Source organism: Thunnus maccoyii, chromosome 21, assembly GCF_910596095.1.
Source record: "Thunnus maccoyii chromosome 21, fThuMac1.1, whole genome shotgun sequence".
Taxonomy (NCBI): domain Eukaryota; kingdom Metazoa; phylum Chordata; class Actinopteri; order Scombriformes; family Scombridae; genus Thunnus; species Thunnus maccoyii.
Genome location: NC_056553.1, coordinates 797,045 through 824,046, shown reverse-complemented (window position 1 = coordinate 824,046; position 27,002 = coordinate 797,045). Strand labels below are relative to the sequence as shown.

General features: G+C 47.1%; 1 protein-coding gene across 13 annotated transcripts in view; it reads left to right on the top strand.

Annotated features, from left to right (window-relative positions):
- Positions 1 to 27,002, top strand: part of LOC121888113 (histone-lysine N-methyltransferase 2C-like) — an 80,720-nt gene that overhangs the window by 50,848 nt on the left and 2,870 nt on the right. For 8 of the 13 annotated variants that reach the window (XM_042399449.1, XM_042399457.1, XM_042399455.1 and 5 more), the window contains 36 exons: positions 207 to 485; positions 569 to 933; positions 1,569 to 1,759; positions 1,946 to 2,374; positions 2,533 to 2,924; positions 3,532 to 3,643; positions 3,724 to 3,999; positions 4,331 to 4,448; positions 5,415 to 5,511; positions 5,781 to 5,844; positions 6,702 to 6,934; positions 7,872 to 8,321; positions 8,873 to 8,980; positions 9,125 to 10,048; positions 10,129 to 10,578; positions 10,933 to 11,094; positions 12,017 to 12,152; positions 12,741 to 12,864; positions 13,019 to 13,194; positions 13,785 to 13,897; positions 13,989 to 14,126; positions 15,991 to 16,042; positions 16,649 to 16,770; positions 16,936 to 17,034; positions 18,768 to 18,902; positions 18,985 to 19,112; positions 19,197 to 19,392; positions 19,532 to 19,741; positions 20,687 to 21,066; positions 21,227 to 21,339; positions 21,697 to 21,833; positions 23,061 to 23,188; positions 23,394 to 23,595; positions 23,699 to 23,815; positions 26,727 to 26,800; positions 26,887 to 26,995. In XM_042399449.1, the coding sequence (XP_042255383.1) occupies positions 207 to 485; positions 569 to 933; positions 1,569 to 1,759; positions 1,946 to 2,374; positions 2,533 to 2,924; positions 3,532 to 3,643; positions 3,724 to 3,999; positions 4,331 to 4,448; positions 5,415 to 5,511; positions 5,781 to 5,844; positions 6,702 to 6,934; positions 7,872 to 8,321; positions 8,873 to 8,980; positions 9,125 to 10,048; positions 10,129 to 10,578; positions 10,933 to 11,094; positions 12,017 to 12,152; positions 12,741 to 12,864; positions 13,019 to 13,194; positions 13,785 to 13,897; positions 13,989 to 14,126; positions 15,991 to 16,042; positions 16,649 to 16,770; positions 16,936 to 17,034; positions 18,768 to 18,902; positions 18,985 to 19,112; positions 19,197 to 19,392; positions 19,532 to 19,741; positions 20,687 to 21,066; positions 21,227 to 21,339; positions 21,697 to 21,833; positions 23,061 to 23,188; positions 23,394 to 23,595; positions 23,699 to 23,815; positions 26,727 to 26,800; positions 26,887 to 26,995 (7,539 nt within the window). The remainder of the gene's footprint in view (positions 1 to 206; positions 486 to 568; positions 934 to 1,568; positions 1,760 to 1,945; positions 2,375 to 2,532; positions 2,925 to 3,531; positions 3,644 to 3,723; positions 4,000 to 4,330; positions 4,449 to 5,414; positions 5,512 to 5,780; positions 5,845 to 6,701; positions 6,935 to 7,871; positions 8,322 to 8,872; positions 8,981 to 9,124; positions 10,049 to 10,128; positions 10,579 to 10,932; positions 11,095 to 12,016; positions 12,153 to 12,740; positions 12,865 to 13,018; positions 13,195 to 13,784; positions 13,898 to 13,988; positions 14,127 to 15,990; positions 16,043 to 16,648; positions 16,771 to 16,935; positions 17,035 to 18,767; positions 18,903 to 18,984; positions 19,113 to 19,196; positions 19,393 to 19,531; positions 19,742 to 20,686; positions 21,067 to 21,226; positions 21,340 to 21,696; positions 21,834 to 23,060; positions 23,189 to 23,393; positions 23,596 to 23,698; positions 23,816 to 26,726; positions 26,801 to 26,886; positions 26,996 to 27,002) is intronic. The other 5 variants (XM_042399461.1, XM_042399451.1, XM_042399460.1 and 2 more) reach the window with 4 other exon arrangements.

The window sequence follows — 27,002 nt, the reverse complement described above, 5'->3', positions numbered from 1 at the left end:
GCACTGCGGCTAACACGTCTGTACTGCAGCTAACATGTCTGCACTGCGGCTAACATGTCTGTACTGCAGCTAACATGTCTGTACTGCAGCTAACATGTCTGTACTGCAGCTGACATGTCTGTACTGCAGCTGACATGTCTGTACTGTACACTGCACATTTCTTTTCCCTTTAATTTTGCTTGACTTTTGTTTGTTTTCTCTCTCAGTTGCAGCAGTCTCCAGGAAGACAACAACAGGACTCATTTCCCAGAACCCCCAGCAGCCAGACCCCAAAGCACCCTGGGATGTCAGAGGAGATCGGCTTCACTGGCTTGGCCAGTCAGACTCCAGGGCACGACCCCTTCGAGCAGGGTCACATGACACCAGGCCCCTCACAGACAGATAAGACAGTAGCCAATGAAATGGCAGTGTTGAGTGTGGCTTCCTTAGATGGACCAATGAGCATGCTTCCTCAGCTTGGTGACTCCGAGGAGAAGCTGAGACAGGTAGGACAGATGTTCTTCAGGTGTTGAGTGTTTGTTGTCAGCTGGTGTGTCCTGCGCTCTCTAACAGCTCCTGTCCTGTGCAGCGTCAGAGGCTCCGGCAGCTCATCCTAAGGCAGCAGCAGCAGAAGAGTGCTCTGCGGCAGGAGAAAGGTCTGCAGGAACCACCTGCTGTTCCACCTGCTGCTCCACCGGGCCCCGCCACACCACGTCCCTGGTCCCAGGACCCCTCATCCATCTCCAACCCACCTCCAGCAGACTTGTTTGGGCGTCCCCCGCCTCCTTACCCCGGCACAGTGAGGCCTGCTGGGGCAGCTGGAGCTCCTGCTGGAGCCCCGCGGTTTCCTGGAGGTTTCCCAGGGGAGCAGCAGAGGGGCTTCCTCCCCAGTGAGGCTCCCTTCCCCAGGCAGAGTCTCTCCAGGGAGCTGGGAGTCCGAGGACCAGCCCTGAGGTGAGAGGAGCAACAAACTCTGACTGATCTGATGGTGTGTTGTGTTTCACTGAGGGCGGTATGACCAAAAATGTGTATCATGGTATTTTTGGCTAGACTGCAACAGTGGGGTCAGCCCTGTAACTGCAGTTGTGCATGAGTGCCTGAATGAGTGATGAAGTTTCACCATTGGTCGGCCGGCTGTGTCTGAGTTTCCTCATTGGCCTTCGCTCTTTCAAAATGAATCAACGCCAGATGATGGAAGTGGAGGACAGCAGCGATGCAGAGCGGCTGTGTTTCTGCTCTGACTCTCAGCTCTGGCGTTCAATGCAGTGAAGTCGGTTAAACTTCTGTTTGAACAGACGTAGCAGCGTCTCTGCGTCTCCTCCTCCACCCTCCAGTGTGGAGAGGAGAGACACGCTGCGCTGTGTTTACTTGCTGACGTGAACAACTTTATTTCATCTTCTAAGTTACTACTTATCTATGCTCACACAAAAAAACAAACTGCCACAGATGTAGTTAGCCATAATGCTATACAGGAGGCTAGTTCCTGTGGTGACTTTGGTTCAGACTCAATGTTTATTTCTACTACTAACAGATAAACCAGTATACCGCCCAGCACTAGTTTTACTCATATCTCCTCATGTCCTCTCCAGGTTTGGTGTCCCTCCTGGAGCTCCAGCTGGCCTTCAGGACACCTTCCTGCGGCCTCCCCAGGGTTCAGTGCCTGGTGCTGGGCTCAGTGCAGCGGAGGGAGTCCCTGTCCAGATGAGAAGGCCGATGCCCGGTGAGTTCACCGGCATCCGACTCCTCGCCGCTCCTAATGCTCACCAACACATGATGCCAGGTGAGAAGTGGTTCATTGATCAGTTCGTTAATTACTTAATGATTGTCTTATTTAAATGTTTTGTTTCTGTGACTCCAGGTGAGAAACCAAAGAGAAGCGGAAATATTGAAAATAATAAAAACTGTGAAATAATGATAACTTGTATAAGTTAAATAATAAATATTTACATGATGTTTCCCCTCCCAGCCGTCCCCCAGCCCTTCCTGTCCCGCTCCCTCCCCATCCAGCAGCACAGCATCATGGGACAACCCTACATCGAGCTTCGACACCGCGTCCCAGAGAACCGTCTGAGGCTGCCCTTCTCGCTGTCCGCCACCCAGGACCCCGAGGCCTCGCTGGTGCACCCCAGAGACCCCCAGCTGTCACCGGCCAGGCCCGGTCCGGGGGCCAGGATGGGTGAGGGGGCCCTGGGCCAGCAGATGCTGCTGACGGGCGGCGTGGAGCAGCTGAACCAGCAGGATCAGCGGCACCTGGGCCACGTAGCAGAGTCAACACTTTCTGGGGCTGATGGGATAGAGGAGCACCTAGAGGGGGAGGACTCGGCCGTGAAGGATCTGGAGGACGTGGAGGTGAAAGATCTGGTCGACCTCAACCTGAACCTCGATCCTGAAGACGGTACGAACACACGATTCACATCTCGTTAGATTCAGATCAGAAATACAGATACATGACTTTTCTTCTAGCGCCCCTGTCAGAACAAACCTTTACTGTGGGCCAGTCTAAACCTGGACCCCGCTCTGTCTGACTCTCTGGATCTCTGCTGGCTGTTGCAGGTAAAGAAGACCTGGACCTGGGTCCTAATGACCTCCACCTGGACGACTTCCTGCTGTCGGGGAAGTTCGACCTGATTGCCTACGCCGACCCCGAGCTCAACCTGGAGGACAAGAAGGATATGTTCAACGAAGAGCTGGACCTGGGGGAGCCGATGGAGGAGAAGGAGGGAGGGGAGAGGCGGGACCGAGTGGGCGCCCCCCCCAGAAAGATGGATAATCACGCCCACCTGATTGGTCAGGTCAAACAAGAAGTGGAGGATGGCGTCAAGACAGAAGCCCAGCACCCCTCACCACAACCTGGGCTCATCACCACCAGAAGACTCCCAGGAGCTCCAGGAGCTCCAGGAGCTCCAGGGACCGCGGCAGCAGGATCCAGCCTGCCTGGTTCCAAGGTAGGACCGTCTCTCTCCCTCCGTTTAAAACTCAGCGGCTCGCTGCTTCTGTTCAAGATGCTAGTTAGCATTAGCATGAGCCTCAGATAGCTAGTTAAGCTGAACAGGCAACAATCAATCAATCAATCAATCAAACTTTATTTATACAGCCCCCTACAGACAACTGACGAGCCAATAATAAGACAGAACACACACACACCAAGTTGAGACTAATGCACAGTTAATATAATAATATAATACAAAGTTATAATAATAATAATAAAACAGAGTGAAATCAAAACTAGATTAAATGAAACTACAGCATGAATACAATAAAAACTCCTCTCTGCTTCAGTCAGCGTTCATCAACATGAGGGAGGTGCGTTTGTTTTACACTACAGATACACCTGAAACGCACCTCATTAAACAGTAAGAGGCTCCACCTTGTGGCACAACTGGGTACTGCAGCAAATCTACACAGTCACACCACACGGCCCTCGTCTCCTATCGGTTCATATATTCTTAATCCATTCCAATTAATCATTTACATGCCCACTACTAATCAATGATAGTATACTACTAATCACTGACAGTATAAACAGATGATCAATAAGTTGCGTCCCTGCAGGAGAAGCTGGAGGACTCTGGTTCTGCTTCAGGGGTCCTGTCTGCTCTCCAGGCCCAGGAGCAGGCTCTGTCCTCGGGCACGGCTCCCGGAGTTCACCCCCCCATGGCTGGAGGTAAAGGTTCATTCTCTCTGGAACTATTGATCAGGCCGGCATTGATAGATTATTGATCAGCCGTCTCCTCCTGTCTCCAGGGCAACCGGCTGTCTTCCAGCAACAACAGAGACCATCCGGGCCCCCCTCCGCCCTCCTCACCCCTCAGGGAACCCCTGCCCCACCTCACCCGCTGTCCCTCCTCGTCAGCCCCCAGACCCAGACCCAGACCCAGACCAAGCCACTGCTCCTGGATGAGCAGCCGCTCCTCCTGCAGGATCTCCTGGACCAGGAGCGCCAGGAGCAGCAGCAGCAGAAACATATGCAGGCCATGATCAGACAGAAGTCCAGCTCAGACCCCGTGTTCCCAAACATGGGTAAGATCCAGACCTGAACCCCAACAGACCCCAACTACTTTTCAAATAGTTTTTTATGACCGTTGAACGTTGTTAACAAAAACACACTAAACTCTGTCTGTGTGTGTGTGTGTGTGTGTGTGTGTGTGTGTATGTGTGTGTGTGTGTGTGTCTGTGTGTCTGTGTGTGTCTGTGTGTGTGTGTGTGTCTGTCTGTGTGTCTGTGTGTGTGTGTGTGTGTGTGTCTGTGTGTCTGTGTGTGTCTGTGTGTGTGTGTCTGTGTGTCTGTGTGTGTGTGTGTGTGTGTGTGTGTGTGTGTGTGTGTGTGTGTGTGTGTGTGTGTGTGTTTTCAGCAGACTTTGACTCCATCTCAGACCCCATCATGAAAGCCAAGATGGTGGCTCTGAAGGGCATCAACAAGGTCATGACTCAACAGGGCAACCTGGGACTCAACCCCATCGTCATCAACAGGTGCGATGAACTCTGACCTGTGTGTGTGTGTGTGTGTGTGTGTGTGTGTGTGTGTGTTTAGGTGTGAACCAATCAGCAGCTTCATGTCTTGAATCTGAAGTATCTTAAAGTATCACAGACGGCCGCTCGCTGCCCGACTGACTCCCAACGTCTGTCTAGAAACACTGACTCAATCATTGTTTTCAACGAGTCATTCTGGTCTCAGTCTCTAAACTCAGCTCCTCTAATAAATGTGCTGCTGGTCATTCTGGAAATTATTGCTCCATTAATAAGATCTGAAGACTTATCGTAGCTGTGATGTCTGCTGTGTGGGTGTTGATTGACAGCTGTGATTGACAGTTGGCTCCGAGACTCACACTGAGTCGGACTATTGTTGCAATATTTCACTAAATTTAATGTTAATTGATTATGATACCTGCCCTGTTAGCTGCAACTCTGAGCTTCAAACCAGAAGCTGCTGCAGTGATCAATAATAGACTGAGGCAGTGTTGGTGTTCAGAGGGAGCCGAACAGATCAGACTGGTTGATCAGGGCAGCTTCAGGTGGACTCGGCTCTCGGAGTAGATTTTACAGCAGCATCCAGATCAGAGTGATGCAGTAAACTAGAGCTGCAACTAGGGATTATTGTCTTATTGATTCATTAACAGATCCTTTTTCTATATTAATTGTTTAGTCTATGAATTTTCAGAAAATTGTGAAAGATGCCCACAACTTGAGGAGATGTCTTGTTCTCTCAGAGATTTTCCTGTTGCATCATGTAAGATGAATAAAAGCAGCAAATCTTCACGTTTGTGAAGCTGAATCAGTGAATTTTTGGCTAAAACCAAAGTAACTGCTGATTAATTTTCTGTCTAATAAGCTCTACAGAACATGTTTAAATTCATATATATTTTTTGTGACAGTGAAACTATAACATCACTATTAATCACTTCCATATTTCTGTGTGTGTGTGTGTGTGTGTTTCAGGTTCCAGCAGGCTCCGGGGGCCCCGGCTCCGGCCCCAGAGGGGACGCCGCAGCCTCCACACCTGCTGGGACAGGTGCAGGTGCAGGTGCAGGTGCAGGTGTGTATGAACGCCACAGAATCATAACAACACGTAACAGCACCTTCAGAGATGAAGATGCAGTGAAGTGGCTCCTCCTCTGATGATGATGAGGAGGAGGAGGAGGAGGAGGATGTAACACAGCGAAGTTAAACTGGTGATTTGAGCTTTTACTGGTTGGATGCTGTGTTGTAGCGCAGGATCAGTCCAGTCCACTTCACTGTGTCTTTAACGTCTCCTGTATCTGCTGAGTGTGGGATCTAACAGGAAGTGTCTTCTCTTCCTGTCAGGACGGGAAGTTGAACCCTCAGCTGGTGCGACCCAACCCTCCCAGCTTCGGCCCGGGCTTCGTCAGTGAGTATCAGAGCGGATTCAGTCACATTAATGTTTGATTTAATGTTTATAGTAGTGCAGTCAGTTCAGAACAGGCCAATTATTATTTCTGTTGAACCGCATCTATACGTATCAATGAAAACGATAAGGATTTAATAAACTAAATGATTTTAATCCACCTCTGTTGTTTCCTCCCAGAAGCCCCGCCCCGCTGTGATGTGACAGTGTTTATATCAAACAGCCCCCCCCCCCCCCACTGTTTATTATTCGCTTGTCTCATTAATATTGAACTTTTCACGTGTCCCCGACACAGTGAAGTAGATCGGAGGAACGTTTCTGGAGACAAACACAGATTCTTCACTTTATATAGAAACACAGTAAAAACTAATAAAACTCATCCAACAAGCAGCAGATCACTCATGACTGATCCTCTTTATAAATGATCCCATTTGAGTTCCACATGTTGATCCCTGAACAGATGAGGGTTTACTAAAGGGCTCCTTACTATTCAGATTGTCTTATTTCCCACCGCCTGCAGGATTTACTTTTAGAGTTGTGATACAGTTTGTGATGTTTTATGTGCTCTTTGCGGTAAAATTTCAGGAATTGAGAAAAACTGTAAGCAAAGGAAAATAATGTGATTTAAAAAAAACAAAACTACTAGCATTGAAGAGTCATATGTAATAACATCCTGCACATTGTGATGATGTCAGTCACCACGACACGAAATTCAACAGACATCACAGTTTCCTGTCGAGTGTTTCTGTCTTTTATCCATAAATTCCAGAAATGTTACTAAACTACGACATGTATTGATCCGGCGGTGTAACAGTATTGTGACAGTATTGCTCAGATGAAATGTGACGTGGCGTTTGCAGACGAGTCTCAGCGGCGGCAGTACGAGGAGTGGTTGGGGGAGACGCAGCAGCTCCTGCAGATGCAGCAGCGCCTCCTGGAGGACCAGATCGCCGCCCATCGCAAGACCAAGAAGGCTCTGTCGGCCAAACAGAGAACGGCCAAGAAGGCCGGCCGGGCGCTCGGCGAGGACGACGCCGCCCAGCTCCGCTACATCACCGAGCAGCAGGGCACGGTGCAGAAACAGCTGGAGCAGGTACGCGACTACACCGCGCTGCGTCTGCTCTCACAAGGACCGAGTTTGTTTTTTATGATTTAAATTCACCCGAATCAGCCGACAACTAAACACACTCAGCTTTTAGGACGTTCATTTGTTACCTGTCAACGTTTCTCTGACACTAAATGAAGCTGATGACTCAATAAACACACAAAGAGCATTGTCAGGTTATGAAATAATGTAATCAAATAATACAATCAGAAGTATAATGCATCATAGTTCTGGAGACAAAGATACCACCTAGCTATCTTTTCTTTGTCTGAAAGGTTAACCAGTCCCTTAAATACTGCTCGTACAGAATTTAAGACATCTGTTTACTAACCTTACAGGTCAGCAACCCTCAGATAGAAACATAAGTCAAAAGTTCAGCTAACCTAGGAACAGACTTTCTTCACGACCATATATGACAGTACATAAGCACCAAGTAGCATCACAAAATAACATTACTACTATATTAAATTAAGGACAAACCACACTATCCTCTAAAGCTGATCAGTTTTACACATAAACATCTACATAACTAGAGTTTATCTTATCACTGGCTCAGGTAAAGGTATAACAGAATAAACTGAACTGTTAGACACACAACTGCCTCATCTTACACAGCAAAGAACTAAGTTTAGAATAGACACAGCACACACAAACTAACACTAAACTGAACTTAAACACTGTCTGAAACATGTATGATATATTGAAGAAATACATCAAATGATAACCTGTTATTCAGTTTTCTTTTACAAGTTTTATCAGGTGATGTAATCCCTACATTATAACACCAGCACAAACTAATATCAGTGTTATGTTAAAGCAGCTAACATGATTAAGCTGATATATATGTTTATATATATTTAATTAGTCTTACTGACACTCATCTCTTGTTATATGTGCTGCTGTGATGTTTGGCTTGTGTGTGCAGATCCGGAAGCAGCAGAAGGATCATTCGGAGCTGATCGAGGACTACAGGACCAAACAGCAGCAGAGAGTTCTGCAACAACAGCCGGCTGCCCCCCCCATGATGCCGGCGGGAGGAGCAGCCCCGATCCCCCAGACCCTGCTCTCCCAGCCTCCCGTTCCCATGCAGCCCCACCCGGGCGGCCCCGCTCCGACCAGACTCCCGAACGTCCCCCCCGGCTGGACCCCGGGGGGCGGGGCTCCGGGGGTGATGGGGCAGAGGGTGCCGCCTCTTCTGCCCCCTCAGATGCCCCCTGCCCTGCCTAACACCCCCCAGGCTTCACTACACACACAGACCCCTCCGGCCATGGTGCCCAGCCTCAGCGCTCCGCCGGCGGGCTTCGCTGCAGGGCCACGGGGCCCCGCTGGAGGGTCCAACGGAGCAGCAGGGGACGGAGCCGCCGCCGCACCTCAGGTAACACACCTGCTCTACTCTGCCCTGCCCATCATCTCCTCCATCACACAGAGTCATCGTTTGGTTCATAAAATATCAGAAAGTAGTGAAGAATGTCTGGTTCTTTCCATGTTCATGTTAATATCCCAGAAATCCAAGAAAACCAGATTAATTGCAGATTAATTCTCTGCTGCTGGATGAGTCCTTTGGGAAGAACAATGCTTTGTATTATCAGAAAACAAATATCAGACGTAGTGTGGCGGTGCTGGAGCAAAGATCAGTGTCACAGATCACAGTAGAGACTCTGCAGTGTGCTGCAGATGGACACCAGCAGGGAGTCTAATGGTTTACTACACATACACCAGAGAATAACCTGAACAACACATATTCATAATAAAGCATCTAACTGTTAGTATTTAAACAGTAAATCAGCTTCTTCAAAGCGTGAGAACTGTGATTTTCTGCTGTAAAGCAGCAAATAAACACCTCCCTCTTGAGCTCCCAGAAATATTAAGCACCGAGTCAGATATCTGCACAAAGAGGCTCCGATGCTGATCTCTGTCAACCTGCAGGTGAAGTTTGACGACAACAACCCGTTCAGCGAAGGTTTCCAGGAGAGAGAGAGGAGAGAGAGGCTGAGAGAGCAGCAGGAGAGGCAGAGAGTTCAGCTCATGCAGGAGGTAAAACAGCTCACACACAACAGGAAGTACAAACACACACACTGTGCTTTTAATGTGAAGACAACAGGAAGTACAAACACACACACTGTGCTTTTAATGTGAAGACAACAGGAAGTACAAACACACCTGTTCCTGTCCTCGCAGGTGGAGCGCCATCGAGTCCTGCAGCAGAGGCTGGAGCTGGAACAGCAGGGCCTCCTGGGAGCCCCCCCGGGTCCTGGTGCTCGAGTGGGGCCCCCTCCGGGTCCCGGAGCCCCCCCTGGGGAAAGTCTGTCCCAGTTGCCCTTCTTTAGCTCTGAGCTGCCCCAGGACTTCCTCCAGTCCCCCCCGGCCTCCAGACCTCTCCCTCCCCTCCAGGGCCAGGCGGGGGCCCCGTTCCTCCAGCAGGGCTTTACAGGAGGGCCCCTGCACCCTGGAGCTCACCCAGCTCCAGGTGTAATGCCTGGGGCTGCAGAGCGGGGAAGAGTCCCTCCTGAGCACGGACCCCCCATGGATATAGCTCCCTCCACCCTGCAGACCAGACCGAGACTCCCTGGCCCCGCTGGGCCCTCTGCCCAGGGACAGGTGCACCCAGCTGGGATCGGAGGTGCAGGTATCACCCCCTCACATCCTGGAGGTCAGGGTCATCGATTTGATCACGACTCCTCCTCTTCCTCCCCCTCTACCCCCCTCCCCCCATCCTTCCCCTGCTCCTCCTCTGGAGGCCCCGCCTCCCTCCTCCAGCTCTACTCTGACATCATCCCTGAAGACAAACCAAAGAAGAAGAGGAGCAGGAAGAGGGATGGCGATGACACCACAGGCGGAGCCAGGACACCACTGTCCTCTCACTCTGATGACATCACAGCCCCGCCCACTCCAGCTGTCTCAGACACTTCCTGCTCCACACCCACTCGGGGCAGCGTGGACCTATCAGATCTTTCCTTCCCACAGAGTTCCTCCCTCTCCGGTCTGCCTCCATCGTCAGAGCTGGAGAGGCAGCTGTCCGTCAGCTCTGCCCAGGAGAGAGGCTCCCTGTCGGGCATGGAGGCTCAGAGAGGCCCCCTGTCGGGACTCAGTCTGGAGGTCAAGGTTAGCAGTTTGTCTGAGGTGTTACTGTGACATATTTGATGGTTTTAGTAAAATGTAACATCACTCCGTCTTCTCTGCAGGAGGAGCGGGAGGAGCGCGGAGCCTGCGGCGGAGGCATGGTGAAGATGGAGGAGGGTGATGGATTCTGCTCTTCGCCTCTCCACGGGGGAGGGAAGGAGGGAGACGGAGGGAAGGAGCTGCTCAGACACCTGCTGAAGGACAAAGCCTCTCCGGCCACCACGCCGTCGCCCACCGGCCAGGTTCCGCCTGCCGCCCGCCGCCAGCTGTCCAATGAGAGCGTCCGGTCCGAGGAGGAGGACAGACCCGGTTCCCATGGCAACGTGATGATGCTGGACAGTCCGGGTCGGGACCTGGACTCCTCGGGAAAGAAGAAGCCTCAGCGCTGTAAGAGAGTCGCACGGCCTGACAAAGACAAAGCTCCTCCCAAAAACAAGAGGAGGAAGAGAGAGGAGGAGGAGAAGACGCTCAACGCCTCCTCCTCCGACCCGCTGATGACTCACCTCAGACAGGTAGACTCCCTCGACTCTGTCCTCACCTTGCAGCTTGCTTCAGTTGTTACTTCTTCCAAGTACAATATTTTACTTTTTACCTTCAACATGAGATAAATTATCATCTTTCTTTATTTCTGTACTTTCTTTCTTCTTACATTTGTTCTTTGTTCCTCTGCTTCCTTTCTTTCATCTGTTGTTCTTTCCTTCTGTCTCTGGTAGATTTATGTGACGTACAGTTACAATATTAAAGGAGGATAAAAACACAACAAAGCTAAAGGTTTATTCTGTTGTTTGAGGGCAGAAGTGACAACGTGTGAACATCAGATCAACTGTATTGATTATTGACTCTTCCCCCACCCACCCCCCCCGCAGCTCTCGGTGCTGCCCCTCATGGAGCCGGTTCTGGGGGTGGATCTGAGTCTGTTCCCCCCCTACGGCAGCTCGTCTCTGGGCAGAGACTCCAGGCTGAGCGGCTCCTTCGGTAACGCCTGCCTGGACGGAGTCACAGACTACTACTCCCAGCTCATATACAAGGTATTTATACCGCAGTACGACTACACCAGGAGCAGATACACTGTTAGCCATCAAGAATTTGATTTAATCATTAATAGAGATTTGGAGTCCATATCAAAAAGATTTTCTGAAATATGATTTAACAGGTAAAATGAAGAAGAACAGTGTTTACCAGAAACATGTTGGACCACAGAGTGAAGGTCTGGATGCATCACAGGGTCAGAAAGTGACGAGGCTTCGGGGGCAAAACGCCCCTAAAAACTATAAAGTTGCCCTTGGAACAGGCTTTTAAATGTTTTAAATTGTTTATACTTTTGAAAATGTGTCACAAAATTCTAATTTGTAACTGAGATTATAACTCAGTATTACAGTATTTTACCCATTAAATGACTTGTATTATAAGGTCAGCTGCTCCCTTCACTTTAAGGGTCACTCGTAGTAAGAAGGTATTTCCCATCATTTGAAAAAACTGCCCTGTAAATGATCCACAATGTCCCCGAAACATTTCATGAGGGCAAAAAAAAAGCCGCTGTAAAGAAAAGTTAATTTCCTGCCCTGGATCACATGACCCAACAGGTAGATAAACATACCTTTATGTGTTTATAGCAGAGGTTTGAGGAACATCTTCTGGAGGCAAACGGGTGTAAAATAAGTCCAATGGAAAAATGTAAAATGTTCATTCATGTATAGAAACTGAAGTACACTTCCAGTGTTCAGGACTAAACGTCGCCCTCAGATCAGCTTCAAACACTCATGAGCTCATGAACAGAACAGAAGTTGAGCATAAATCTTTGAGAGATTTGTTCAGTGTGTGAGTAGTGTGGAGGCTGCATGTAAATGTTTGAAACCCCAATAAAAACATAAATAATAATAATACTAGAGTAGACACAGTAATACTGCAGTACACTCAGTTTTTAACATCTCTCTCTCTCTCTCTCTCCAGCAGAATAACCTCAGTAACCCCCCCACCCCTCCAGCGTCCCTGCCCCCCACACCCCCGCCTGTCGCCAGGCAGAAACTGGTCAACGGCTTCGCCACGACAGAGGAGCTGAGCAGGAAGGAGCTCAGCGAGCAGGACGGTAAGAATATGGCCGTCACAGAGGAACATGCATGAAGTGAAAAGAAATGAAAGTCAGAGAGTGAGAGTGAGAGAATGTGGACGCCTGGTCACAGTTTGTGCCTCTCAGGTATCAGAAGACATTGATCAGTTTCTCTAACAGATAATTAACTGACTACTGTGGACACAGAAATATTCTTCCCAGTTTGGTTCTTCCACACCAAACTGGGAAGAATATTTCTTTCCACAGGGCAGTCCTGACCTCAGCTGGAGGTCTGACTGTGGGCCGTACAGGTGTTACTGCCGGGTGTTACTGACAGGTGTTACTGACAGGACGTGAAGTCAGTGGGAGGAAACAAACTGTCTTTACGTCTTTATTACTCAGTGAAATCACAAAGAAATGAAGGACGGACATGTTCATGAAACAAGTTAGGTTACAGTGTGCAGAATGATGACGCTGCATGAACATGTGACTGATGTTTCTCTCTCTGCCTGAACACACCTGTATCACACCTGTATCACACCTGTATCACACAACACACCAGTCTCACATGCTACACGGAGCCACAGCGGCTCTTCGTGATGGTTAAACGTGTCTCGTTTCTCGCAGTGAAAGGTGTGTCCGGTCTGAAGCAGAAAGGGGAGGAGCTTCTGGCACTAAACCACACCTCCAAGACAGTAGACGTCCCCGCCTCCCTGCCGACTCCGCCCCACAACAACCAGGAAGAGCTCAGGTAAACAACCTGCCTCTGATGTCACACCTGTCCTGACGGTCTGACCTTGTTTAGTTGCCATGGAGATGTCAATCAGCTTCTGATGTGTTTTGATTTTAGAAAAATGAAACGCGTCACATGACGTCTCTTCTTCTTCGTGTGTTTTCTTCTTCAGGGTCCAGGACTCGTCGGGGCGCAGCAGCCCAGACGGCTTCGTCCCGTCGTCGTCTCCGGAGAGCGTGGCGGACATGGAGGTCAGCAGATACCCCGACCTCTCCTTCATCAAACTGGAGCCCCCCTCGCCCTGCCCCTCGCCTCCAATACCCATCATGCCCTGTGCCTGGGGGAAAGGTGAGTCATCGGGTATCATTAGGATTTTATCGATACTCTTATTGGTTCTTTTTCATTACTAAAGAATTGCTTCTTTAAAAATATATTTCTTTTTAAGAAGAATAAATTCAGAACAGAATTAGAATTTATTTATATTTTAAATATAATTAAATCTTTCTAGAGCAGCAACAGCAAAGTCACTATATAAACTCAATAACGCTTGAAACTAATCTGAATGTCAGTAAAAGAGGTAATATTCCTGACATCAACACTGAGTGGTGTTATTTTTGGCATTTGAAAATATTTTCTTTAATGCTAAAAAAGAAGGCCAAATATCCATTCATTCAGAAATCAATAGCATTTTGGAGCCTCTGAGCAGCGTTGTTCTGAAATGTGAGTCAACCTCTGTGTCGTTGCCATGGAAACTCTTGGCAGTGTAGCTGCTTTAAGGAACAGAGCAGAAGTGAAACACTGATGTTTGTTGGATAAATTACTCTTATTGACTTTATACTCACAAAGCTTTTATTGCAATTACAGTAACAAGCATAGTTTTTGTGTAAAACGTGTGTGTGTGTGTGTGTGTGTGTCCGTGTGTGTCCGTGTGTGTCCAGGCTCTGCAGTGAAACAGGAAGTGAAGGCGGAGCCTAACCATCAGGGTCCTTCCTCCTGCTCTAGCACAGACCTGGTTACCATAGCGATCACCTTGAACCCAGTCGCTGCTCAGGTAAGCAGATCTCTCTCTGTCTGTTGCATCATCATTAGCCCCTCCCTCCTGCCCACCTCCTGGTGACATCACTGTGACTGTGTGCTTCCAGAACGTCACAGGTGTCATGGCGGCGGTGGCGGAACTGCTGAGGGTCCCCGTCCCCAACGACTACCAGCTGAGCCGAGCCGGGGGCCTCGAGCGCAGCGCTCTGTCCCTGCTGGCCGGCGTCCGAGTGCCGCTGCCTCAGGTGAGCATCACGGCTCCTTTTCCCCGCCGGACTGGCTCGCATCTCTGAAGCCATTTCTGAATGTTTAATTTGTTACAAAATGTCTTAATTAGCGGTGTAACAGTACACAAAAATCACAGTTCAGTATGTTTTCGTTACAGCAGGAAGAAAGAAAGGTAGAAAATAACATTTTGGTCCTTTTTATTTTGAAAAATTTAAACATCCAACAATGGCTCATTGTGCTGCAGTGGAAACTGTTACTGACACAGTTTAGTTGTGCTGCAGCAAAAAAGAAAAACAACCTTTCTGTTCCTGTCAGGACAACTGCTGACTGCTGTTTTATGATGATTTATGGTCTGACTGTATATAAAGTAGTGTAAACTAGCTCCACCTCCAGCAGCTACAACAGTAACATGCTGCTCTAACACTGATGCTTCACTATTAATAATCTAATGATGTCATATATAATAATATATCAGTCAGAGGGACCAAACCACTACTTTTACTGCAATACTTTAACTACATCAAGCTCATAATACTTATGTACTTTTACTGCAATACTTTAACTACATCAAGCTCATAATACTTATGTACTTTTACTGCAATACTTTAACTACATCAAGCTCATAATACTTATGTACTTTTACTGCAATACTTTAACTACATCAAGCTCATAATACTTATGTACTTTTACTGCAATACCTTAACTATATTTTTCTCTCTCAGAACTGGTTCTCAGACATTCTGTCTGACTACATCAGAAATCAAATGTTAATTTGTTGATCTGAACGGTTTCACTCAAAGGCGGAGTGAAAAGCTGACAGTCACAGAAAGGGGAGGGAGACCACCGTCACAGAGAGGGGAGGGAGACCACCGTCACAGAGAGGGAGGGAGACGTCCGTCACAGAGAGGGGAGGGAGACCACCGCCACAGAGAGGGGAGGGAGACGTCCGTCACAGAGAGGGGAGGGAGACGTCCGCCACAGAGAGGGGAGGGAGACGTCCGTCACAGAGAGGGGAGGGAGACCACCGTCACAGAGAGGGGAGGGGGACCACCGTCACAGAAAGGGGAGGGAGACGTCCGTCACAGAGAGGGGAGGGAGACGTCCGTCACAGAGAGGGGAGGGAGACCACCGCCACAGAGAGGGGAGGGAGACGTCCGTCACAGAGAGGGGAGGGGGACCACCGTCACAGAGAGGGGAGGGAGACGTCTGTCACAGAGAGGGGAGGGAGACCACCGTCACAGAGAGGGGAGGGAGACCACCGTCACAAAGAGGGGAGGGAGACGTCCGTCACAGAGAGGGGAGGGAGACCACCGTCACAGAGAGGGGAGGGGGACGCGGTATTGTTTCACTATGGAGATACGAGGCATATTTTATAATTAATAGTGTTGCACTCAGTGTTTTGGGTCTCTCGTTTGTCATTCTGATGGCAGCGACACTGCAGGGTAACCACAGTAACCACGGTACCTTGGCTAAGCTGGCTAGCATACACTCAGGAGCAGCTACAGCTAAGTGGTGCGCTGCCAAAGCCTTCCAGGTGGAACTCGTGCTCTAGAATTATTGTTCCGCATGTCGGACTACGTGGATAATTAAACTATTTTGACAGTAATTGTTTGGGTCATGGAGCATTACAAACTAAACATCCTGTACTGAATGTTTGGGGACAAATACACGCACCGTTACACCTCTAGTCATAAATAATGTCCAGGCAGCAGAGGCCTGCTGGCAGACTTTAATGATGAAGAGATCATTCACAGTGATTAGCTGTCTGTTGGACTGTGATGTCAGCTGTGGAGGATCAATACACTGCAGTGGACTGACTGTGTGTGTGTGTGTGTGTGTGTGTGTGTGTGTGTGTGTGTGTGTGTGTGTGTGTGTGTGTAGGGTGCAGCAGGCAGCAGACAGCAGAGACCTCCACCAGCTGCTGGAATCACTGGTTTGTATTCACTCACTCTGTTTTTCTCTCATCTGTCCTTCCTTTCCTCTTCCTCTCAGTTGTGATCATGTTTCTTTCATCTTCCGTCTTCCTGTTTTCGTGAACATTTTTAAAAAAAAATAAAGTAAAAGTTTACTGTTGTCTGATGATACACTTTACAGTTAAATGTACATTTTCCGATCATATTGATAGTGAAACACTGGTGACAGAACGTGACACAACAAACCAGCATTATGATATTTAAGGTGGAAACAACTTAAATGTTTGATATGAGCATGACTGAAGAACACAAAGTGCATTTCAGTCCACTTGTTTTGATTTACATTCTCAATTTGTACATAAAATAGTATTTAAATAGAGTTTCCTGCTGTCTGAGGTGTAACAGTAGTTGTGTGGATAAACAGACTGAGTGAATAAATGATGACGTACATGAATCATGTGACTGAAACGCCACTGAAGAGCTGAAAACATCAGATGTGTGTGGAGCGATGATGAGGAGACTGTAACCTTCCTCACATCAGTACATGAAACTAACAGAAATGTGTTCACATCTGGATGAAACTCGCTCCTTACGTGTGTGTGTGTGTGTGTGTGTGTTGTGTTTAGGCGTCAGGATGGACTACAGCCAACATGGCGGCTCTGCTACTGGCGCTACCAGGCCTCAGTGTTGCAGCTACTGCAAGGTGCTGCTGGGTAATGGAGTTCGCATCATCAAGGAGCTCAAACAGGTCAAACACACATACTTTTTACTCTTTTTATTTACGTTTACATTTCAGAGCTTTGGATAATTTTCAGATAGTTTTAATAAAAAATAAAGTTTTACAAGAAATAACAAGTGTGTAGTTATTTTTTGTTTATTTACATTGTTGTGTGTGTGTGTGTGTGTGTTACAGGAGGGTCAGTCCAGACCAGGATCCAGCCTGGTTTTCTGCAGTCCGGACTGCTCTGCTCTCTACACATCTGGCCTGCAGAGCAGAACAGCTGGGAACAAGGTGAGAGGTCACATGAGTGTGTGGGAGCTTTTCATTCGACTAACGCGTCTCCTCCTCGCGTCTCCTCCTCGCGTCTCCTCCTCACGTCTCCTCCTCGCGTCTCCTCCTCGCGTCTCCTCCTCGTGTCTCCTCCTCGCGTCTCCTCCCAGCGAGGACGGAGGAATTTAATTCACCAAACAGTGACATTTTGAGGAGATGGAAACTACTCATGACACAAATCACCTCAACTGTCAAATGTAAATAAGTCAGTGATCAATGTGACTTATATTTTTAAATTTTCTATGATGATTACTAATTTTCATAATGTAGAAATGATTAAGAAACAGTTTAAACATAAAGTTCATGTACCATTAAGTAACACTTTAACTTTAACACTTGATAATTAATACATATTGACAGCGGGAAGGAAAACACCTGATAGCTGCTCCAGTGTTTTATTATTTGATTATAGATCTACAGCAGCGTCTGTCACACAATAAAACTCAAACAGAGGATTTAAATCTGTTAATTACTGAAAGAACAGAACCGGCAAACAACAGCAATAAAAACAGCAGAATATGTGTAAATAAAATATTTAGTTTGTGTCAGTCTGACGTCATTTTCAGGCTCAGGATGATTTTATAGGAGACGCAGCTGTGTGACGTCATATTGACCTGAAGGAGCTGAAACGCCCTGAAACAGAACAAGAAAAGAAGCTTTTTGGCTTGTGAAGATAAAGAAAAGTGTTTTTTATGATTGATCCATAATTCAATCATTTTTATTTGATGAATAAATATGAACAGCTACTGTTGGTGCCCTCAGTCCTGTTTCCACAGGTAGTTTTCCTGATTACAATCACGTATATTAATATTATAGTAAAGCTGTTTCCACAACAGCCTGCCAGATCAGCTGATCAATCAATAACCAGTCAATAAACTCACTCTATCAAAGGGGTGTCGCGGTCCAGTAAAAAAACTTCTGCAGAGGATACACCTGTGGTTCCTCGTCTCCTCCGAGGTGCATTTAAAGCTCCGCTCCAGCCAGTGTCACTTCCTGTCTAACGGTTAACCTTCTTCCTCAAACACAGAATGGTTACCATGGCAACCAGATTGTCATTATAGCACACTGATGGTGTGTTGGAGTGGTAGAGATATTACAGTCTAATTTGTCCACTGACTACTACATTAGCATTAGCTTTATAGACTAGGTTACATGTCAGTAACAGATATATGTGAAATCCATATAGGTGAAATCAGACGATGGCTTCTTTATTGATCGATCATCTATACTAAGCAATGACATCTTGCTTTATTATAGCCTGTAATAAATGTCCGTAAATCTTCCTCCTCAGTGGTCAGGCCCCACATTCTAACAGTATACAGGAAGTGAGTAGTGGTGTAATATAAAATGATTCTGTAGTGGGAGCATTATTTGATAGACGATATCGATCTATCGAAATACCCCTGAAATCTTAAATAAAGATGTTATAACAGAGTATCAGAATATGCTCCACATGTTCAGATACGGGCTGAGTGATGTTTTGGTTTCACTTCTGGATGTCCTGTTGTTCATATTTATACACAGTCTATGGTTCTGATCTTTAGTCTCTAGTACGGGTCAAACTACGGTTCCCATAATGCACCGTGATACATGTCTGTCATTGGAGCCTCACTACAGGTAAACAGTATTTCAGACTCCACACCTGCGGATAGAAATGTGTAGTCTGATGACATCATACATGTGTCTGTCCTCAGTGTGCCAGCAGAGTGCAGCATCAGTACGCCAACAACATGTCCTCCATCGCTGTGCACTCCCTACCCACCTCCCCCCCGTCCCCTGCCTCCCCCGCAGTCACCACGGAGACCAGGCCCCGTATGGACAGCCTAAAGGTGGGTGTGGTTAGCGGTTAAATGATGGTCGATTGATCAGATGATCTGCTATCTAACGTGTTTTTTATTTATCGGTTGACAGGTGAAAGTGAAGTTGAAGCCCCGCCCCCGTGCGGTCCCAGGAGGAGACGACTCACCGTCGTCTCGACACGGGAAGAAGGTCAAGAGTTCTCGCTGGAGACGTTGGAGTGTTAACATCACTCTGACCAGGTTAGCACGTTAGCATCACTCTGACCAGGTTGGCATGTTAGCCTTGCAGCTAGCCTGTTAGCATGTGTCTGTCTTGTTACCCAGGGGTCCTTGCATATCCAGTGAGGTGGTTGCCATGCCGACAGAGGCAGAAGTGGACGTGCTGTTGGAGAAATTGGGGGCGTGTCTTCGTCCTGACCCGTTGCCTAGAGACCAGCGGAGGTGCTGCTTCTGTCACCAGCTGGGAGACGGACCAACTGATGGACCTGCCAGACTGCTGAATCTGGACCTGGACCTCTGGGTGAGTGTGGACCTGGTCTCTAACAGACCTGCAGCGTCTCTGATGGACCTGCAGGGTCTCTGACAGACCTGCAGGACCCATAGAGTCTTTGACAGACCTGCAGGGTCTTTGATGGTTCCTGTCTCTCTCTGTGTCTCAGGTCCATCTGAACTGTGCTCTGTGGTCCAGCGAGGTGTACGAGACTCAGGCTGGTGCTCTGATCAATGTGGAGCTGGCTCTGAGACGCGGTCTGACGCTGCGCTGTGCTCACTGCCAGCAGACCGGAGCCACCAGTGGCTGCAACCGGCTCCGCTGCACAAACACCTACCACTTCACCTGCGCGCTGCAGGCGCGCTGCACTTTCTTCAAGGTAACACTGAGACACACAGTTCAACTGAGGGGTGTATCAGTACGTATGTTTGTCCTAAACCGTTCGGTACTGGATGTTTGTTTCGTGACTTCCTCAGTTCGGTGGTCTGTGACCTAAACAAATACTGTCATAATAGTTTAATGACCGGAGCGCCCCAGTAGCCGAATGGTTAGTGCATGCCACATAACAACAATGTCCCCGGTTCAACTCCGGCTTGTTGCATGTCATACTCCTCTCTCTGTCTCCCCCGTTTCCTGCCTGTTTCTCTACTATCAGCTCTCCTTTAAAGGCAAAAAGTGCTCTAAAAACATATCTTTAAAAAAGTTTAATAATCCTCTTAGAGCGGCAGTTCCACCTGGAACGTTTTGGCAGCGCACCACTTAGCTGCTTTACTGTAGCTGCTCATGGGTTTATGCAACCCTTCCCTTTGTATGTTACCCTGCTCATGTAGTGCTGCTGCCATCAGAATGACAAACAAGAGACCTGAGTTGGACGATCCTCCCATGACAATGACCGAGAGCAACACTATTATTAAAATATGCTCAGTTATCCCCCCTCCCCACTCTGTTACAGTCAGCTTTGAGTGAGTCAGAACAACCATAAACACATTTGATATCGGACGTGACATCGTAAGAACCAGTTCTGACCATAAATCATCATAAAACAGCTGTCAGCAGGTGTTCTGACTCCCTACAAGAAGCAGAAAGGTTGTTTTCTTTTTCCACTGCAGCTCCTTTCTTTTTATTTTCCTGCTGTACCAATAACATACCAAACCATTAGTATTTGTTACTGCTGCGCCCCTACTTAAATTATAAGGACACTACACCTGAATGACCTTCAGTGCTGCTAACTTCACACACTAGACATTAATGTTAGTTCACAGATGTATCTGCCTCAGGTACAGTGAACACCTTGAGAATCCATCACACACTCTGTCTCTTCCAGGATAAGACGATGCTTTGCCACCTCCACAAGCCCAGGATGGTTCCTCTCGGCGGGGACAGGTCCACCAGTGGCTCCCCCTCCTCCACCCCAGGGCCCACCCCTGACCCCGCAGCGGTGATGGCCTCTGACCCGTACGACTCTGAGCTGCGCTGCTTCGCTGTGTTCAGGCGGGTGTTCGTGCAGCGAGACGAGGCACGGCAGATCGCCGCCGTGGTGCAGCGTGGCGAGCGGCAGCACACCTTCAGGGTCGGCAGCCTGCTGTTCCGTGCCATCGGAAGGCTCCTCCCACAGCAGATGAACGCCTTCCACAACAAGACCGCCATCTTCCCCATCGGTTACCATGCCAACCGCATCTACTGGAGTATGCGCCACAGCAGCCGGTAATCTGTCACTGCCTCAGATTCACTCACAAGATTATTGTTCTTTTTGGAGGTTTTTTGGATAATTGAATTAGATAATTATAATAATAATTATAGTAATAAAGCAGAGATGAAAGCACCAGATCTGTCATTAAACTGAAACATGGCTGCATTCCTGCAGACGCTGTAAGTACATGTGCTACATCGAGGAGGAGGACGGCCGGCCGCTGTTTAAAGTGAAGGTGGTGGAGAAGGGACACGATGACCTCATACTGACCGGACCAACACCTAAGGGTAAACCTCACCTGTAAAGCATGAATAAATGAATGAATAGTTTTATTTTCATGTCTGATTATTTACATCCCTCATGGAATTATTCAGACACATTAACAACAAACCAAACACTCCAGCATGTTAGCCCCCCATCATCCAACAGCACAATAAATAAATATTATCCAATATAAACATAAATCCCCCACAAATAACGCTACAGGAGATATCCCATAGTAGAAAAACAACAAATACACAAATACAGCTCCCTAAGCACAAGACATAATAGACAGATCCAAACAGACAAAAGCATGAAGTGAAGCAGCAGAGGCTCAGCAGCAGCTCTGTTTGACCATACTGATGAACTCTGTCTGTCTCCAGCTGTGTGGGATCAGATCCTGGAACCAGTGTCCCAGATGAGATCCTCCAGTGGGACTCTGAAACTCTTCCCAGTTTACCTGAAAGGAGAAGATCTGTTTGGTCTGACCACGTCTGCAGTCAGCAGGATAATCGAGTCTGTATGTACAGCTGTCTGTAGTTACCGTTCCGCTCTGTGTCTGTAGCTACCACTCTGCTCTGTGTCTGTAGCTACCTCTCTGCTCTGTGTGTCTGTAGTTACCTCTCTGCTCTGTGTGTCTGTAGTTACCTCTCTGCTCTGTGTGTCTGTAGTTACCACTCTGCTCTGTGTGTCTGTAGTTACCTCTCTGCTCTGTGTCTGTAGTTACCTCTCTGCTCTGTGTGTCTGTAGTTACCTCTCTGCTCTGTGTGTCTGTAGTTACCTCTCTGCTCTGTGTGTCTGTAGTTACCTCTCTGCTCTGTGTGTCTGTAGTTACCTCTCTGCTCTGTGTGTCTGAGGTTACCACTCTGCTCTGTGTCTGTAGTTACCTCTCTGCTCTGTGTGTCTGTAGTTACCTCTCTGCTCTGTGTGTCTGTAGTTACCTCTCTGCTCTGTGTGTCTGTAGTTACCACTCTGCTCTGTGTGTCTGTAGTTACCTCTCTGCTCTGTGTCTGTAGTTACCTCTCTGCTCTGTGTGTCTGTAGTTACCTCTCTGCTCTGTGTGTCTGTAGTTACCTCTCTGTTCTGTGTGTCTGAGGTTACCACTCTGGTCTGTGTGTCTGTAGTTACCTCTCTGCTCTGTATGTCTGTAGTTACCACTCTGGTCTGTGTGTCTGTAGTTACCTCTCTGCTCTCTGTGTGTCTGAGGTTACCACTCTGCTCTGTGTCTGTAGTTACCTCTCTGCTCTCTGTGTGTCTGAGGTTACCACTCTGCTCTGTGTCTGTAGTTACCTCTCTGCTCTGTGTGTCTGTAGTTACCTCTCTGCTCTGTGTGTCTGTAGTTACCTCTCTGCTCTGTGTGTCTGTAGTTACCACTCTGCTCTGTGTGTCTGTAGTTACCTCTCTGCTCTGTGTCTGTAGTTACCTCTCTGCTCTGTGTGTCTGTAGTTACCTCTCTGCTCTGTGTGTCTGTAGTTACCTCTCTGCTCTGTGTGTCTGTAGTTACCTCTCTGTTCTGTGTGTCTGAGGTTACCACTCTGGTCTGTGTGTCTGTAGTTACCTCTCTGCTCTGTATGTCTGTAGTTACCACTCTGGTCTGTGTGTCTGTAGTTACCTCTCTGCTCTCTGTGTGTCTGAGGTTACCACTCTGGTCTGTGTGTCTGTAGTTACCTCTCTGCTCTCTGTGTGTCTGAGGTTACCACTCTGGTCTGTGTGTCTGTAGTTACCTCTCTGCTCTCTGTGTCTGTAGTTACCAGGTGTGGAGGCCTGTGAGCGCTACACCTTTCGTTACGGCAGGAATCCTCTCATGGAGTGGCCTCTGGCCTTCAACCCATCTGGGTCGGCCCGATCTGAGCCCAAAGCCTACCAGGCCAAGAGGTACCACAACAGGACTACACCCAACCTCACCAAACTACACCCAATTACACCTAAACTACACTCAAATATACGTAACTACTCCCAGATAGACCTAAATTACACCTGAACTACACCAAACTACAGAACTATTAAAGACCTCACACTTGGTCCATGTGACAAACGCTTTGTTTGAAGCAGACTGACACTGTAGCTCTCTCTCTGTCAGACCGTACCTGTTGACCAGCATCGCTCCCAGGTGTCAGGGGTCGGTGGGCTCCATTGTCGGCCTCGTTCCCGGCGTCATCTCTCTGTCGCCAGGCGAGTCTGTGGCTGGAGCTCATCAAGGCCGCCACTCCAAGTCATCCCAGTACCGACGCATGAAGGCCGAGTGGAAGAGCAACGTCTACCTGGCTCGCTCTCGCATCCAGGTGAGACACCTGAAAACAGGCTGAACACATGACAGCTGACTGAAGCAGGAGGTCACTGACTGTGTGTGTGTGTGTGTGTGTGTGTGTGTGTGTGTGTGTTCAGGGTCTGGGTCTGTACGCTGCCAGAGACATCGAGAAATGCACCATGGTCATTGAGTACATCGGCACCATCATCAGGAGTGAAGTAGCCAACCGTAAGGAGAGGCTGTACGAGTCACAGGTAACACACTTTAACAAAAGGCTCATCATTATTGGTTTTAAATGATTTTCACTAAAAACCATCAGTGTTTTTCTAGAAGCAGCAGCCGAGTTTCCTGGTGTCGATGTATAATGTTGAAATTGTTTTCTTAAGGTGTTGATTCGGCTTTATTGGTGGCTGTATGTTGTGCTGCTGTTGAAGTATTTTCCTTTAAACGGACAGAGGTTTTTATTTATGTGAATGAGTGTAAAAGCACCTCTCAGTATTTAACTGAATGCAAGTCAACAGCAGCACAAACTAAAGCCTCCAATAAAGTTCAGTCAACACCTTTTAGAAAATAATTTCATGAGCCAAATAATGATTGTGACACTGTTTAATGCATACAAGAATAATACTGCTGCATCAAGCAGAGGAATCTCCACACTTTATATTAGAGATAAATGGGAAATAGAAAGCAAAATACAGTTATCCAAAGAGGACTGGTACACTATATGTAACATACAGCAAACAACCACCAGCTCCACGATGTGGAAAGAATTCTGTTGGACAAATACAATCAGATTCTTCATTACTCCAAAGACTTAAAGCAAATTTTCATTTACACAACAGACATGCTGGAGACGCTCGTGTTAGCTGAGAATTTATGAAAATGAGAAAATGGCAAAACTGGGATGATGTATGTGGAGAGTTGAAAGTGATATTGGGTTAATTATTACCAAAGACGCATGTGGTGCTATACTTAGACGATATCTGGTTAAAGTTCTGTTGGCTGAGAAGGCAATCAGCAGGAAATCGTCTCTGAGACACCGGCTGAATGATTTCAAGATATTTGATATGGAAAGACTCACATGTTGCAACAGAATTCAACAGTTTATTGACAAAATGGGACAAATGGACTGCTTATAAAACCCATCACTAAGACACCACTGAAACCTCAGAATGAAAACTGAGATATCTTGAGTTGTATTGATGTCATGTCCCTCACTGGCACGACTTGTGCTTGTTCTGTTACTGAATGACAAACAATGTAACTATAAGGAAGGACTCTGTCTGTCTGTCTGTATGTATGTCCTTCATTTATTGCGAAAACCATTCATCCCATCAATGTCACACCTGGCTGGTGTTCTGCTGGGGACCCAAGGAAGTGCAGTGCCGAATTTAGTGCAATTTGGATAAAATTGGTTAAAATTTGATGATTTGAAAATTGCATAGGGCCTAACTGGAAACCGCTAAATGACAGTCGTAATAGTGTGTTCATTAAACCCTCAAGTCCCTGCATGAGTTGTTTTTACCAAAAAATATTTGTTTCTATTTTTTTTTGTACTCCACGTTAATAAAACCATAAGAATGAGCAGAGCTGGTGATCAGAGCTGTTCAGCCAGTCAGAGAAACAGTTTTTTCACATGGTGTGCTCTAAAAAGATAAACGTCGACAGGAAAACGGCTTTAAACCAAGAATGGACAGACTCTTAAGATACTTCCCACAGATAGTTTAACACCAGTTTGTCTTATGTAAGCACAAATCTTTTGAGCACATATACTAGAATAAAAATAAACAATCTGACAGCCCAGTATGATCCATCCACTTTATTTTAGGACGCACATTATTTCAAAAACTCTGTTATGTGTTTTACGTTTAAATGCAGCCCTCATTATACTTGAAATGAGCAAAGATTCACTATCACAGTATTTAACATCTGTGTATAATAGACTTAGTTTCTTTCATGTTGTTGGTGTTGATACTCATTCACACCTCACATCAACTGGATTTATTTTTGTGTGTTGAAGCAGCAATCGGCCCGTTTTAACGGACGCTGCACTAGTTATACTTAACGTTAAAGGTATAATATGTAATTATTCCACATTAAAATGTCTAAAAACAACTAGACCTGTGTTATATATGTTGTTGAGTTGTGTACTTACATTATCCCAAATGTTTCAAATAATGTTCAAACTCAGAGAAATCTGTAATTTAATCAAAGTAACGGACCGTTTCATTTGGTCGCCTGTCCATGGCGTCATACCTCCTCTACCAAAGAGTAAACACGCACCAGATGCATACGGCGGCGCTGTGTTTGTCCGCTACAATGGCGTCTACCAAAGAGTAACTTACACACATACAAGATAATACATCGGCGTTGTGGTTGTTCCACACAAACTGTTATAAATGGACTTTTATTCAGTTTTAAGACACATTTTCATGATAAATTTAGGTGGTTTTTAACTATATCTTTTAGCCGGAAGAAGGATTTTAGTCATTGGACGTCTGGATCTTAAGTTATCAGAGAAATAAACTGGACAAACGTTAGCAGCAGCTCGGCTAACAGCCCCTCCAGGAAGTCCGGTGGTCACCAAACATCGTCGGAGAAACACTGATTTTTTTTTTTTTTTTAGGTGAAACAGCTTTATTTAGTTTTTTAACGATTTTAATCTGCGTGTAAGTTTGTTCTGGAGAGGAGGAGACCTCTGCGGGTAAAAACATCCCGAATGATGAACACTGGAGTAATCCTATCCCGGTGAAGCTGGTTATTTAACGACGAAGACAACAACTCCCATGATCCCTTGCTACTTCACACCATCATCACACTCTCACTGTGTTTTGTTGTTGTATTGATTGAGACCCCTAGCGGCTGAAATTACATATTGTGCGTTTAAAAACGACAACAACGTGAACTGAGCATGAGAACCTTCAGAAGGGTTAAAGACTCTTTTAGTGCTGATATATGAGAACACATGTTTAGGTTCCTGATAAACTGAGCATAGTGTTGAGTGTCATCTGCGTAGCAGCAGATGCTGTGTTTGCTGCTGATGATGATGATGATGATGATGATGATGGCCCAGGACTGAATCTTGGGGAACAGCAATCAATTACAGTTTATGAACACACACACATATTGATCGCTGATAATAATGGTTGTTCTGTTTGTGTGTAGAACCGCGGTGTCTATATGTTCCGCATCGACAACGACTTTGTGATCGACGCCACCATCACTGGAGGACCTGCCAGGTGAGACTGGTTCAGACCGGTTTGTTTTTGTCCGCTGTGATTATTTGTTTATGTGAAATAATCGTCCGCCCGTCTGTGATTGACAGGTACATCAACCACTCGTGTGCTCCCAACTGCATCACCGAGGTGGTTACCGTGGAGAAGGAGAACAAGATCATCATCAGCTCCTGCAGACGCATCCAGAGAGGAGAAGAGGTACCAC